We start from the raw sequence: 14,145 nt of genomic DNA on the forward strand, positions 1-14,145 counted from the left end.
AAACCTGGAGTCTTTGGAGTGTGGGGGAGACTGGAGCACCCGGAGAAAACCCACGCAAAGAACATATAAACTCTGTCCAGACAGCATCTGAAGTCAGGATCGAACCTGGCTCACTGGCTCTAAGGCAGCAACTCTACCGCTGCACCACCATGCCTTGTACTGCCTATTTTGTTTTAATAGTTTAGCTTTTGCTATTCTTCAATTCTTTCTCCATTTTTTAATTGAACATTTTCTGATAAGTTTGGGGTAGTTTAACACTGCTCAGTGCCGCTTCTCATTTATTTCTGAATCTAACTTTTGAAATTCAATAAAAGGACACAAAGTGCTGGAGTAATTCGGCGAATCAGGCAGCATCTCTGGAGCGCATGAATACGTGAGGTTTATGGCCGAGACCCTTCTTCCGACTGAACATGTTCGTAGAGCATGTCGACGCAGTATAGTCCATCACACCAAACCAAACTCCCTTCCATCAACTCCATCTACACCTCACGCTGCCTCGGCAAGGCCAGCAGCATAATCAAGGACCAGTCGCACCCTGGTCACTCCTTCTTTTCCCTTCTCCCATCAGGCAAGAGGTACAGAAGTGTGAAAACGCACACCTCCAGATTCAGGGAGAGTTTCTTCCCAGCTGTTATCAGGCAACTGAATAATCCTACCACAACTAGAGCGGCCCTGAACTACCATCTACCTCATTGGTGACCCTCGGACAATCTTTGATCGGACTTTGCTGGCTTTACCTTGCACTAAACGTTATTCCCTTATCATGTATCGATACACAGCAAATGGCTCGATTGTAATCATGTGCTGTCTTTCCACTGACTGGTTAGCATGCAACAAAAGCTTTTCACTACATGCAGGTGACGATAAACGTGACATGACGGTGCACGGGACGATAAACTAAACTGAAATAAGAGCAGGAGATATCATCGAGGAGGGAGCAGTGAGGGAGAGTCTCTCAGAACTCCTGGTGGAGAGAGGAAGAGAACTTCTTCAAACCTCATCTACTGCATGCGGTGTTTGCAATGTGGCTTATTGTGCATCAGGGAGACCAAGCATAGACGCGGCATCCATTTCGCAGAACACTTGGCGCTCCGTCCACCCACGCCTAGCTGCTTATTGTCAGTGTTAGGCTCACTGGCCTGTTATTAGTCACTTTATCCCTTTCTACCCCTTTAAACAATAGTAATATGTCAGCAGTCTTTCATCACTAATCCTGTGAGCAGAGATTTAAAAAATGGTGGTTGCCCAAGAGTTAATATCATTTCATTCAGAAGCAGGTTTATTATCAAAAAATGCTGAACTTTAGACTTTTAGACTTTAAATAAAGGTACAGCGTGTAAACGGGCCCCTCGGCACAGCAAGTCTGCTCTGACCAGCGACCACCCTGTACACTAGAGCTATCCTACAAACTAAGGCAATTTACAATTTACAGAAGCCAATTAATCTACAAACCCGCATGTCTATGGAGAGTAGGAGGAAACCAGAGCACCTGGAGAAAACCCACACTGTCACAGAGAATGTACAATTCGACAAGGCTCCACATGGTAGGCTGCTCTGGGAGGTTAAATCGCATGGGATCCAAGGAGAGATAGCTGAATGGATAGCAAATTGGCTCCATGGAAGGAAGCAGAGGGTGATGGTGGAAGGTTGCTTCTCGGACTGGAGGCCTGTGATTAGTGGTGTGCCTCAGGGTTCGGTGCTGGGCCCGTTACTGTTTGTCATCTACATCAATGATTTGGATGAGAACCTACAGGGCAAGATTAGCAAGTTTGCTGATGATACAAAAGTGAGTGGTTTTGCAGATAGTGAAGATGGTTGTGAACGATTGCAGCAGGATCTGGATCGATTGGCCAGGTGGGCGAAGGAATGGTTGATGGAATTTAATGCAGAGAAGTGTGAGGTGTTGCATTTTGGGACGTCGAACAAGGGCAGGACCTACACAGTGAATGGTCGGCCTCTGGGTAGTGTTGTAGAGCAGAGGGATCTAGGAGTACAGGTGCATGGTTCCTTGAAGGTCGAGTCGCAGGTAGATAAGGTGGTTAAAAAGGCTTTTGGCAGTTTGGCCTTCATCAGTCAGAGTATTGAGTATAGAAGTTGGGAGGTCATGTTGCAGTTGTATAAGACGTTGGTGAGACCACATTTAGAATATTGCGTTCAGTTCTGGGCACCATGTTATACAAAAGATATTGTCAAGCTTGAAAGGGTTCAGAAAAGATTTACGAGGATGTTGCCAGGACTAGAGGGTGTGAGCTATCGGGAGAGGTTGAATAGGCTGGGTCTCTATTGTTTGGAGCGCAGGAGGATGAGGGGTGATCTTATAAAGGTGTACAAAATCATGAGAGGAATAGATCGGGTAGATGCACAGAGTCTCTTGCCCACAGTAGGGGAATCGAGGACATAGTTTCTAGGTGAATGGGAAAAGATTTAATAGGAATTCGAGAGGTAAGTTTTTCACATAAAGGGTGGTGGGTGTATGGAACAAGCTGCCAGAGGAGGTAGTTGAGGCTGGGACTATCCCAACATTTAAGAAACAGTTAGACAGGTACATGGATACGGCAGGTTTGGAGGGATATGGACCAAGCGCAGGCAAGTGGGACTTGACTTGACTTGACATTGTTGACCGGTGGGGGCAAGTTGGGCCGAAGGGCCTGTTTCCCCACTATATCACTCTATGACTCTGTGCAGACAGCTCCATGGTCAGGATCTGACCCGGGTCTCTGCTGCTGTAAGGCAGCAACTTTACCGCTGCGCTACTGTGCTGTCAATATGCCTTATTTTTTTTCCCCCTCATTAAATTTTCCATAAATATCATCTTGCCTATCCAGTGTCACCGATGTGGTCTCCTTGCCATCGGCGAGGCCAAGATTAGATGTGGCGACCATTTTGCCAAACACGTGCTCGATCGGCCAAGGTCTACTGAATCTCCCGGTTGCCAACCATTTTAATTCCCTTCCCAATCCCATACTGATCTTTCTTCCCTGGGCCACCTCCCTTGCCAAAGTGAGGCCACACACACATTGGAACTTTCAAAGAAATTTGCAGCTTACAACCCAATGTAATAAACGTTGAATTTTCTAATTTTAATTACTTACGGCGCCAGAGCCACAGGTTCGATCCTGATTACGGGTGCTGGAGGTATAGAGTTTGTATGTTCTCCCTGTGACCACGTGGGTTTCCTCTGGGTGCTCCAGTTTTCTCCCACAGTCAAGTTGTACTGTTTGTATGTTAATTGGCTTTGGTAAAAATTGTAAATTGCCCCAAGTGTGCAGGGTCATGTTAGTTGCCGAGCCGGAGTTTCAGAGCCCTGGCCGCAGAGGGCAAATTAGATTAGATTAGATTTCCTTTATTGTCATTCAGACCTTTCGGTCTGAACGAAATGCTGTTGCCTGCAGCCATACATGTAATAATAACAACACACAATAAACACAAATTAACATCCACCACAGTGAGTTCACCAAACACCTCCTCACTGTGATGGAGGCAAAAGTATTAGAGTTACTGTCTCTTCCCTCCTCTTCTCCCTCTGCGCCGAGGCGATACCCCACCGGGCGATGGTATCAGTCCCGCGGTTCAAGCTCCGCGGCCCGGGGGTGGTCGAAGCTGCCGCCCTCCAGTCCAGCGGACGCAGCTGTTGCAACGGGAGCTCCGGAAAACAGGCACCAGCCTGTGACCTGCGAGCTCCCGACATTGTCATCCACTGGCCCGCGGCTGAGCCCCGGATCCAGGTCGCCGCCGCCTCAGCCGCCGGAGCACCGTCTCCGCCCCGCACCGGGCCGCCCACACGGCAGCGTCTCAGCCCCGCACCGGGCTGCCCCCACGGGAGCGCCTTCCAGCCGGGAGCCGGTCCGCCCTCACCGGAGCGCCTTCCAGCCGGTAGCCAGGCCACCCACACGGCAGCATCTCAGCCCCGCACCGGGCTGCCCCCACGGGAGCGCCTTCCAGCCGGGACCCAGGCCGCTCACACAGGAGCGCCTTCCAGCCGGTTGCCGTGCCGCCCGCACGGGAGTGTCTCAGCCCTGCGCCGTCCGCCCTCACCGGAGCGCCGAGTCGTGCCGCTGCCCGGACGTCGCCACAGCTCGAAGACGGCCAGCCTCGCGTTGGTGAGTCCTGGCTGGCTCTACCTCCGGACCCTCGAGGTCGGTCGCAGGTTGGAGGCCGCCAGCTCCGCCATTAGGCCTCAGTGCAGACGGGGGAAGAGAAGGGGGATACGACAAAAAAGTCGCATTCCCCCGAAGGGAGAGACAGAAAGCCCTGTTTCACCCCCCCCCCCCCCACACACATAACACCACCTAATAACCAAAAAAATTACTAAACTAGACAAAAAAACAACACAAAAAAGTAAAAACAGACAGACTGCAGGCGAGCCGCAGCTGTATCACAGCGCCGCCACTTCCACATCTAATTCCCAAATTAGATGTGGAAATCCCGATGAGGTCGAGATTGGTCACTTCACCTGGTCTCTATGTCACATTTTCGGGGGGGGGGGGCTTTCAGGGGAGGATTTTAATTGCGCTCTTGTAATTTTGTCCAGATTAAACCAGTAGCTGGAAAATTGGTGGCAGACTTTTATTTAGGAATTTTAGCGATTTTGTCTTTGGTAAAATTGTAAATTGTCCACATTGCGTAGGATAGTGTTAGTGTATGGGGTGATGGTTGGTCGGTGCAGACTCAGTGGGCCGAAGGGCCTGTTTCCGCGCTGTGTCTCTAAAGTGTAAAGTAAAGAACCAAAGACCAGTGTAAAAAGTCCTTTGCCCCACAGTCCATAGTTCATCTGTTAGTATTGTCTAGTAATCAAGAGTCTGGCGGTTGTTGGGAAGGAGCAATTTAGGAACTGCCTGGAGGGCGGTGGAGGCAGGTTCTCTGGATGCTTTCAAGAGAGAGCTAGATAGGGCTCTTAAAAATAGCGGAGTCAGGGAATATGGGGAGAAGGCAGGAACGGGGTACTGATTGGGGATGATCAGCCATGATCACATTGAATGGCTCAAAGGGCCAAATGGCCTGCTGCACCTATTGTCTATTGAAACTGATTTTCAGACGTACATACCGTCTGATGATGGGAGTGAAAAGAGAGCGTGGCCAGGGTGGTGTGGTCCTTGTTGCTTGCTGCCTTTTCGAGGCTGCCCCGCCAATAGATCCCTTCGATGTCCTAATGCTAACGCCTGATTGTTGAGTAAAAATCCTATTATACAGAACTCTGTACTGATGATTGGCAAAATCCTAAGCCCTAACTCCCCGGAAAGCAACACCATTGTTATGCTCGTGTGGATTTGGATGTATCAAAAGAGGTAGCAAAAAATGTAACATTAAATGCCAATGAAGGGAAGGAAAAAACTCCCCTCTACTCGCTGGAATTGAGAAGGATGAGGGGGACATCATTGAAACTTACTGAATAGTGAAAGGCCTGGGTAGTGGATGTGAAGCAGATGTTTCCACTAGTGGGAGAGTCTGGAACCAGAGTCCACAGCCTCAGAATAAAAGGACATACCTTTAGAAAGGAGATGAGAAGGAATTTCTTTCGTCAGAGGGTGGTGAATCTGGAATTTATTACGACGGGCGACTGTGGTGGCCAAGTCAATAAATATTTTTAAGGCAGAGATTAACAGACTTGCTGGGTTGACTAGCTTAATTCTGCTCCTAAAGCTGTGTTGCCTTTGGTTTGGGAATGCTAAAGCTGTGTTGCCTTTGGTTTGGAAATGCTAAAGTTGCCTTGCCTAATTAAAGTTGCCTTGCCTAATTGAAGTTGCCTTGCCTAATTAAAGTTGCCTTGCCTTCTATATAATTAAAAGTCTAATCTTGATCACTTCCTGTTTGCGCTTTATATTGATTTTTAGAAAAACTGCTGTCTTGTATGGCTGTGATTTTTGGCGATCTTACTCAGTCCCCCTCCGCTCATCAGATGCTGAGGATTTCCCCCATCGATGAAAAATAAAATAATAATAATAATAAATTTTATTTATGGGCGCCTTTCAAGAGTCTCAAGGACACCTTACAAAAATTTAGCAGGTAGAGGAAAAACATGTAAGGGGAATGAAATAAATAGTAGAGACATGACTAGCACACAAAGTAAAGACAGAATACAATTCAAAACACAATATGAGGCATTTAATGCACAGATGAAAAGGGAGGGGGACGTGGGGCTAAGGATAGGCAGAGGTGAAGAGATGGGTCTTGAGGCGGGACTGGAAGATGGTGAGGGACTCGGAATTGCGGATCATTTGGGGGAGGGAGTTCCAGAGCCTGGGAGCTGCCCTGGAGAAGGCTCTGTCCCCAAAACTGCGGAGGTTGGACTTGTGGATGGAGAGGAGACCGGCTGATGTGGATCTGAGGGACCGTGAGGGTGGGGAGGGGGAGAGGAGGTCAGTGAGATATGGGGGGGCCAGATGGTGGAGGGCTTTGTAGGTGAGGATCAGGATTTTGTAGGTGATCCGGTGGGAGATGGGAAGCCAGTGAAGTTGTTTGAGGACTGGAGTGATGTGATGCCAGGATTTGGTGTGGGTGATGAGTCGGGCGGCTGCGTTCTGGACCAGTTGGAGTCGGTTGATGTAGGTGGAGCTGATGCCAAGGAGAAGTGAGTTGCAATAGTCCAGTCGGGAGGAGATGAAGGCATGGATGAGTCTTTCAGCAGCGGGAGGTGTGAGAGAGGGTCTGAGTTTGGTGATGTTGCGGAGATGAAAGAAGGAGGTTTTAATGACATGGCGGATGTGAGGCTCAAGGGAGAGGGTGGAATCAAAGATCACTCCAAGGTTGCGGGCCTTGGGAGATGGGGAGACAGTGGTGCCGTCGATGGTGAGAGTGGGGTTATTGATTTTGCTGAGTGTGGCTTTGGAGCCTATGAGGAGGAATTCTGTCTTATCGCTGTTGAGTTTGAGGAAGTTATGTTGCATCCAGGTTTTTATAGCTGACAAACAGGAGTTGATATGGGAGAGGGGGGGGGGGGGTTGTGGGGGGATTTGGTGCTGAGTTAGATCTGGGTGTCATCGGCGTAACAGTGGAAGTCCAGGTTGAAGTGGCGGAGTATCTGACCAAGGGGGAGGATGTAGATGATGAAGAGGAGGGGGCCGAGTACGGAGCCTTGGGGAATGCTTTGAGTGACTGTGGCTGTAGCAGAGGTGCGGTTGTGGAGAGAGATGAAGTGGGATCTGTTGGAAAGGTAGGAACGGAGCCAGCTGAGTGCAGAGCCTTCAATGCCGAGGTCTTTGAGTCTGGTGAGCAGGATGTTATGGTTCACTGTATCGAAGGCTGCGCTCAGGTCGAGGAGGATGAGGATGTTGAGGGAACCAGTGTCAGCAGAGGTGAGGAGGTCGTTGAGGACTTTGAGGAGAGCAGTTTCTGTGCTATGGAGGGGGCGAAAGCCAGATTGGAGGGGTTCAAGTAGGTTATACGCAAGGAGGTGGGAATGAAGTTGCGACGCAACGATACGCTCCAGGGTTTTTGAAAGAAAGGGGAGGTTTGAGATTGGGCGGTAGTTAATGAGAGAGGAGGGATCAAGACCAAGTTTCTTTAAGATTGGTGTGACAGCAGCAGTTTTGAAAGCGGAGGGGACAATTCCTTGGGACAATGAGGAGTTGAAGAGATTAGTGAGGTAGGGGCAGAGAACGGGGAGGCAGGACTTCAGCAGGGGAGTGGGGAGAGGGTCGAGGGAGCAGGTAGTGGGTTTGGAAGAGCTGATGAGTTTGGAGATTTCAATAGGGGTGACCAGGTCAAACTGGGAGAGGAAGTAGTGTGGAGGAGGGGTAAGGAGGTCAGTGGATATGTTGAAAGGAGGGGCCTTGGTAGGTGGTGGAGTAGATGAATGGAATAAAGAGTTATTAATGTTTAAAAAATGTTGAGATTCTCTCTCCTGTCAATTACGCGATGAAGGGCATGCCCCTTCTGGTGGGAGGGGAGGAAGGACTATAAAACCCAGAAGTGTGGGCGTGGCTCAGTCTCTGCAAGATGGAGGAGGGAGAAGTCATGATTCGCTGTCTTTAGTGGCCTTGCACCCTGCTTGAAATGGTATGAAACTGCACTTGAATTTGGTGGCCTTGCACCCTGCTTGAAGTGGTATGAAACTGCACTTGAATTTGGTGGCCTTGCACCTTGCTTGAAGTGGTAAGATACTGCACGTGAATTTGGTGGCCTTGCACCCTTCTTGAAATGGAATTTCAAGGATTAGCTGTGAGTCAACTGCCAGCCCACCAGCCGTGAGTGAGTGAGCTGCCAGCACAACAGGCTTGAGTGGCTGAGCTGCCAACCCAAGAAATCACTCGGCCCACAAGGTCCATACTTGCCCTCTGGAAACCAGCCCATTCAGCCCACAACACCCATACTAGCGCTCCAGAAAGCCCCCACTGGCCACCAATATTGGAATTGGTGGAGAGGTGGAATATTGCGCTGGGGGACCAGCCCTCCCATGTGATGCTGGGACCCAACGGGTCCCACTTAGTCTAGTTGCAGTATTATATTTTTCACCTGTAGGGATTAAGGGAATTATAGCCCAGCTGGACACAGACTTACAGGATTACATTAGACAAAAAAAATCATCCCCCCACAATGGATACCACTGTGGAGGAAGGCACAATGTCCAGTCCCCATCCCCAGTTCACCCCAAAGTCAGGCCTATTGAGGCCACCGCAATTGCCTCTACGGAGGCCCGATGTTCCTGGCCGTTCTCACCGGGTGGTGTTGCCCCGGCGTCGGGAGAGTCCTCTCGGCGGCTGGGCCACTTGGAACGGCCGCTTCCTAGCTTGAGACCGCGGCTTCCGGAGCCGACAAGGACGCACCGAGTTTGAGCTCCCAGGCTCCCGATGTTAGAGTCGGCTCTGCTCTGCAGACCTGCAGCCCAGAGGTGTTGCTCTCACCGGTCCAGCTCACCAGAGCTCCAGCGCGTCGCTCCAGCGCGGCGACCCAGGCAAGGCATCGCCCGCTCCACTCCGCTCCGCGATAGCGCTCCAACACTGTGCCGCCACCGAGGCCAAGCTGCTGGGCGGTGCCCGCCAGGACTCATGTCTGGAAACATGTTCCATTAAACTCATTCTGCGCCTTGAATTTATGAGCTATAGCCCAGTTGGTTAATCTCATAAGCATTAAGTTCAGCTTGGTGTGCTTGGCATGCCTGCGTAAAATTGCTTTCCTCCACCGGGATTATTGATCAGTTAATAACATTCTGAGCTGGTGGTTCAAAAACTATAATCCCGGATGTACAGTTATGGTTTCAAGATAGTGTATACCTTGGAATAATCTGTAAACCGGGAATCTGGAACGAGTGTATTTGGTATTAAATTGGCACAATTTTTTTTTCTGATCTTTTTTGCAGTGGAAATTGTTATTTTTATTATCATACTCGCTTAGTTTAGACATACAGCCCATCGGCCCAAGTCCATTCTGACCAGCGATCACCCCGTGCACCAGCACTATCCTACACACTAGGGACAATTTACAATCTTTTCCAGAGCCAATTAACCGACAAACCTGGACGCCTTTGGAGTGTGGGAGGAAACCAGAGCACCTGGGGTAAAACCCATGCGGTCACAGGGAGAACGTAGAAATTCTGTACCGACAGCACCCATAGTCAGGATCGAACCCGGGTCTCTGGCGCTGTAAGGCAGCAACTCTACCACTGCGCCGATTCTCTAATCTCAATTAAACCTTGCTTTCCCTTTCTCTCTGTCCCCCTCTCACCCTGGTCGTCTTGCTAGTTTCGCTGTTTGTACCCCTTCATTATTATCTCTTCAGCAGCCAACAATGGACCATTGTGGGCTCCATCTTTCCTAAGTCATCGATGCTGGCTCTGATTTGTTCTGAAGCTTTTTGCGCCTCTGGTTGCCCTCTCCCCTGACTCTCGGTCTGAGCAAGGGTCATGAAACGGCACCTATTCCTTTTCTCCAGAGATGCTGCCTGACCCGCCGAGTTACTCCAGCATTTTGTGTCTATCAAAGGTTTCCAAAATTTGCTATGTTTACATAATCATTGTCGACAAGGGAATTACTAGAGATCAGTCTTGAACTATTGTCTACCTCATTGGAGACCCTTGAATTATCTTTGATATGACTTTACTGGCTTTATCTTGCACTAAATGTTATTCATGTTATTCCCTTAATGTATCTGTACACTGTGAATTGCTCGATTGTAATCATGTATAGTCTTTCTGCTAACTGATTAGCACGCAACAAAAGCTTTTCACTGTACCTCAGTACGTGATAATAAGCTAAACTAAACTACTGGACCAGTTGAAGAGTTTGAAGCTTGCAAAGTGACTCTTTTTTTCTCTTATTCAGCCAAATTTGTATCCCACAGTCGGACTGCAAACGCCTGGGGAGGTGATCGATGCTAACTTTGGCCAGCATCCGTTTGTCTTTGATATAGAAGACTACATGCGGGAATGGCGAACGAAAACTCAGACCCAGATTGAAAGATTCCCAGCAGGAGATCGCGAAGGAGAATGGCAAACGATGATTCAAAAGTAGGTGACACTTTCTCCGTGATCCACACTAGTCTTTTTCAGTCTCGTACGTCCAAAAGTTTCAAATGGTGGAATTCTTTGCCACAGAAGGCTGTGGAGGCCAGCTCAGTGGATATATTTAAGGCAGAGATAGATCGATTCTCGATTAGCACGGGTGTCAGAGGTTATGGGGAGAACCTGGGGTTAGGAAGGAGGGATAGATCAGCCATGATTGAATGGCGGAGTAGACTTGGTGGGCCGAATGGCCTAATTCTTCTCCTATCACTTATGACCAGTTGATTGCAAATTGGCCGTGATTGTGATCATGATTGTAATCATGTATTGTCTTTCCGCTGACTGGTTAGCACTCAACAAAGGCTATTCACTGTACCTCAGTACACGTGACAATGAACTAAACTAAACTCAAATTGATGTATCTTGTTGTGCATCTATTAAACGTGTAATTGTATTTCTTGGTGTTAAACGCTACAAAGTATGTGCTCGTATTTCAGTATTTTTAAGACATATATAGATATCTGATCACAAAGACTGAAAATAATTTTCAGCCACAAACTGCATTTTCAGACCTTTCTGCCCTATCCTTTTAATTCATCTCAGCAGGAGACATTGACTGGACAGGGTGCATAGCAATGAAAATAGTTACAGTTCTCAATCTAGAAAGAACACAATCTAGATGGCACGCAACGAACGCTTTTCACTGTACCTCGGTACACGTGACAATAAACCAAACTGATAACTGAAAGAAACTATTTCTGGGGCAGGCAATTTGAAATTGTAATAACCCTCCTCTCCGATCCAAAGGAATCTTTCTTTTTCTCTTGTTTTCTTTCTTTTTCCCCCCTCTTCCCCAAGGTTTACACAGCTCCAAACCCAGTTGTTTTGGTTGCAGCTAAGAATAGCTGTGCCGTTGCATTAGCTCAGAGATTGGAGTGTAAGTTTAATTAAAGGATGATCTTCTGCTTGGGGTTATGTATTAATTATCCAATCCGGTTTATATGCATTTCTTATCGCATAAAGCAGTAAATTCCCCCCCCCCCCCCTGTTCACATGTTCCTTTTACCCGCCTCTTCCGTGTGTGAGAACCTTTTATTTTAATTCTGTTTCTCGAACATGCCTTCACTTGTTTGTCTCTTATGCATGCTTGCACTCAATGTATATGATGCCTGTGTTCCCTCGTATGTGCCCTTTCTCGTGCAAATGTTCACAAGTTAAAGGAGAAGAATTAGGCCATTCGACCCGTCAAGTCTACCTCGCCATTCAATCAAGGCTGATCTATCTTTCCCTCTCGACCCCATTCTCCTGTCTTCTCCCCATAACCCCTAACACCCATACTAATCGAGAATCTCTCAATCTCAATAGACAATAGCTGCAGTTGTAGGCCATTCGGCCCATCGAGCCAGCCATTCAATGTGATTATGGCTGATCATCCCCAATCAGTACCCCGTTCCTGCCTTCTCCCCATATCCCCTGACTTTAAGAGCCATATCTAGCTCTCTATTGAAAATGTCCAGAGAACTGGCCTCCACAATAGACAATAGGTGTATGAGTAGGCCATTCGGCCCTTCGAACCAGCACCGCCATGTAATGTGATCAGGGCTGATCATCCCCAATCAGTACCCCGTTCCTGCCTTCTCCCCATATCCCCTATCTTTAAGAACACTATCTAGCTCTCTCTTGAAAGCATCCAGAGAACCCGCCCTCTGAGGCAGAGGATTCCACAGACTCACAACTCTCTGTGTGAAAAGGTGTTTCCTCATCTCTGTTCTAAATGGCTTACTCCTTATTCTTAAACTGTGGCCCCTGGTTCTGGACTCCCCCAACATCGGGAACATGTTTCCTGCCTATAGCGTGTCCAATCCCTTAATAATCTTATATGTTTCAGTAAGATCCCCTCTCACCCTTCTACATTCCAGTGTACACAAGTCCAGTCTCCACCTTAAAAAATATCCATCGATGGCCTCCACAGCCATCTGTGGCAATGAATTCCACAGATTCATCACCCTCTGGCTGAGGAAATTCTTCCTCGACTCCCTTCTGAAGGTACTTCCTTTTATTCTGAGGCTATGGTCTCTGAATAGGGGAGTCAGGGGTTATGGGAAGAAAGCAGGAATGGGGTACTGATTGGGGATGATCAGTCATGATCATATTGAATGGCGGTGCTGGCTCGAAGGGCTGAATGGCCTCCTCCTGCACCTATTGTCTATTGGTCCTAGACTCTCCCACTAGTGGAAACATCCTCTCCACACCCACTCCATCCAGGCCTTTTACTATTCAGTAAGTTTCATTGAGGACCCCCCCCCCCATCCTTCTAAGGTCCAGCGAGTACAAGCACAGTGCTGCCAAACACTCATCATATTCTATTGTAATTGATTTATTAGCCAAGTATGTAAAAACATACAAGGAATTTAATTTGCCATAGTCGTACCAAAAAAACAAGACACACAATTACATAAACGTTAACATTAACATCCACCGCAGAGGCTCCCCCACTTTCCTCACTGTAATGGAAGGCAATGAAGCCTTATCTTCCTTCCTCCTACAGTGCCCTACATAACGTTTGGGACAAAGACCCATCATTTATTGATTTGCCTCTGTACTCAACAATTTGAGATTTGTAATAGAAAAAATCTTTATTATAGAGATAATTCTTCTGTCATCAGCTGTGGAGGTCTTCCTTGGCCTGCCAGTCCCTTTGTGATTAGTAAGCTCACCAGTGCTCTCTTTCTTCTTAATGATGTTCCAAAGAGTTGATTTTGGTCAGCCTAAGGTTTGGCTGATGTCTCCAACAGTGTTGTTCTTGTTTCTCAGTCTCATAATGGCATAGTTGACTTTCAATGGCACAACTTTGGTCCTCACGTTGATAAAACAGCAAGAAAAGTTTCCAAATGTGATGGAAAGACTGGAGGAAAGACTAGGTGCTGAGAGCTCTCTTATACCTGCATTAAGGAGGCAATTAAACACACCTGAGCAATTACAAACGCCTGTGAAGCCATGTGTCCCAAACATTATGGTGCCCTGAAATAGGGGGGGACTATGTATAAACACAGTTGTAATTTCTACATGGTGAAACCAAAATGTATAAAAATGGCCTTTATTAAAATCTGACAATGTGCACTTTAACCATATGTGTTTTTTTTTTTCTCTATTACAAATCTCAAATTGTGGAATACAGAGGGAAATAAATAAATGACGGGTCTTTGTCCCAAACATTATGGTGGGCACTGTATATCCTACCAAGTTTGATAACATCAAATTTTTCGTTTACATTTCCCCCAGAAAATTTAAGGTATTAATTTTGCGTTTGTGTGTGCGTGTATACATAAGGATGCTGGTTCTGCATATGTATTTACAAAAGTCTTAACTTTCTCAAACCTATTACCTGCATGTTGTAATGTGCAGAAAAACAAACTGTTTGCGAGACTATTTTTATTGAGTAAAAGTTCGGTAAGAGTTTCCTGTTATTGCACTTGTATAGCCTGGAGCAGTCCTCTTATTACCAGAATGACTCTAGGTTGCATTGCATGCCACCATTGTATTGCTGTTCATCGTGGGCTGTTTAACCCTTCCCTTTAATTCCATTTCCAGAATGGTTTCAACTTACTTAGTGCATCACGGTTATTGTGCCACAGCGGAAGCCTTCGCCAGATCCACGGGGCAAGCTTTTCAAGAGGAGCTAGCATCAATTAAAAATAGACAAAGTGAGT

General features: G+C 47.5%; 1 protein-coding gene across 1 annotated transcript in view; it reads left to right on the plus strand.

Moving 5' to 3' along the window:
• ranbp9 (RAN binding protein 9) overlaps positions 1–14,145 on the plus strand; it is a 92,493-nt gene that overhangs the window by 51,756 nt on the left and 26,592 nt on the right. The window contains exons 6-7 of the mRNA XM_033014403.1: positions 10,257–10,441; positions 14,027–14,139. Coding sequence (XP_032870294.1) covers positions 10,257–10,441; positions 14,027–14,139 — 298 coding nt within the window. The remainder of the gene's footprint in view (positions 1–10,256; positions 10,442–14,026; positions 14,140–14,145) is intronic.

The sequence above is a fragment of the Amblyraja radiata genome, chromosome 2 (genome assembly GCF_010909765.2).
Source record: "Amblyraja radiata isolate CabotCenter1 chromosome 2, sAmbRad1.1.pri, whole genome shotgun sequence".
NCBI classification, from domain to species: Eukaryota; Metazoa; Chordata; class Chondrichthyes; order Rajiformes; family Rajidae; genus Amblyraja; species Amblyraja radiata.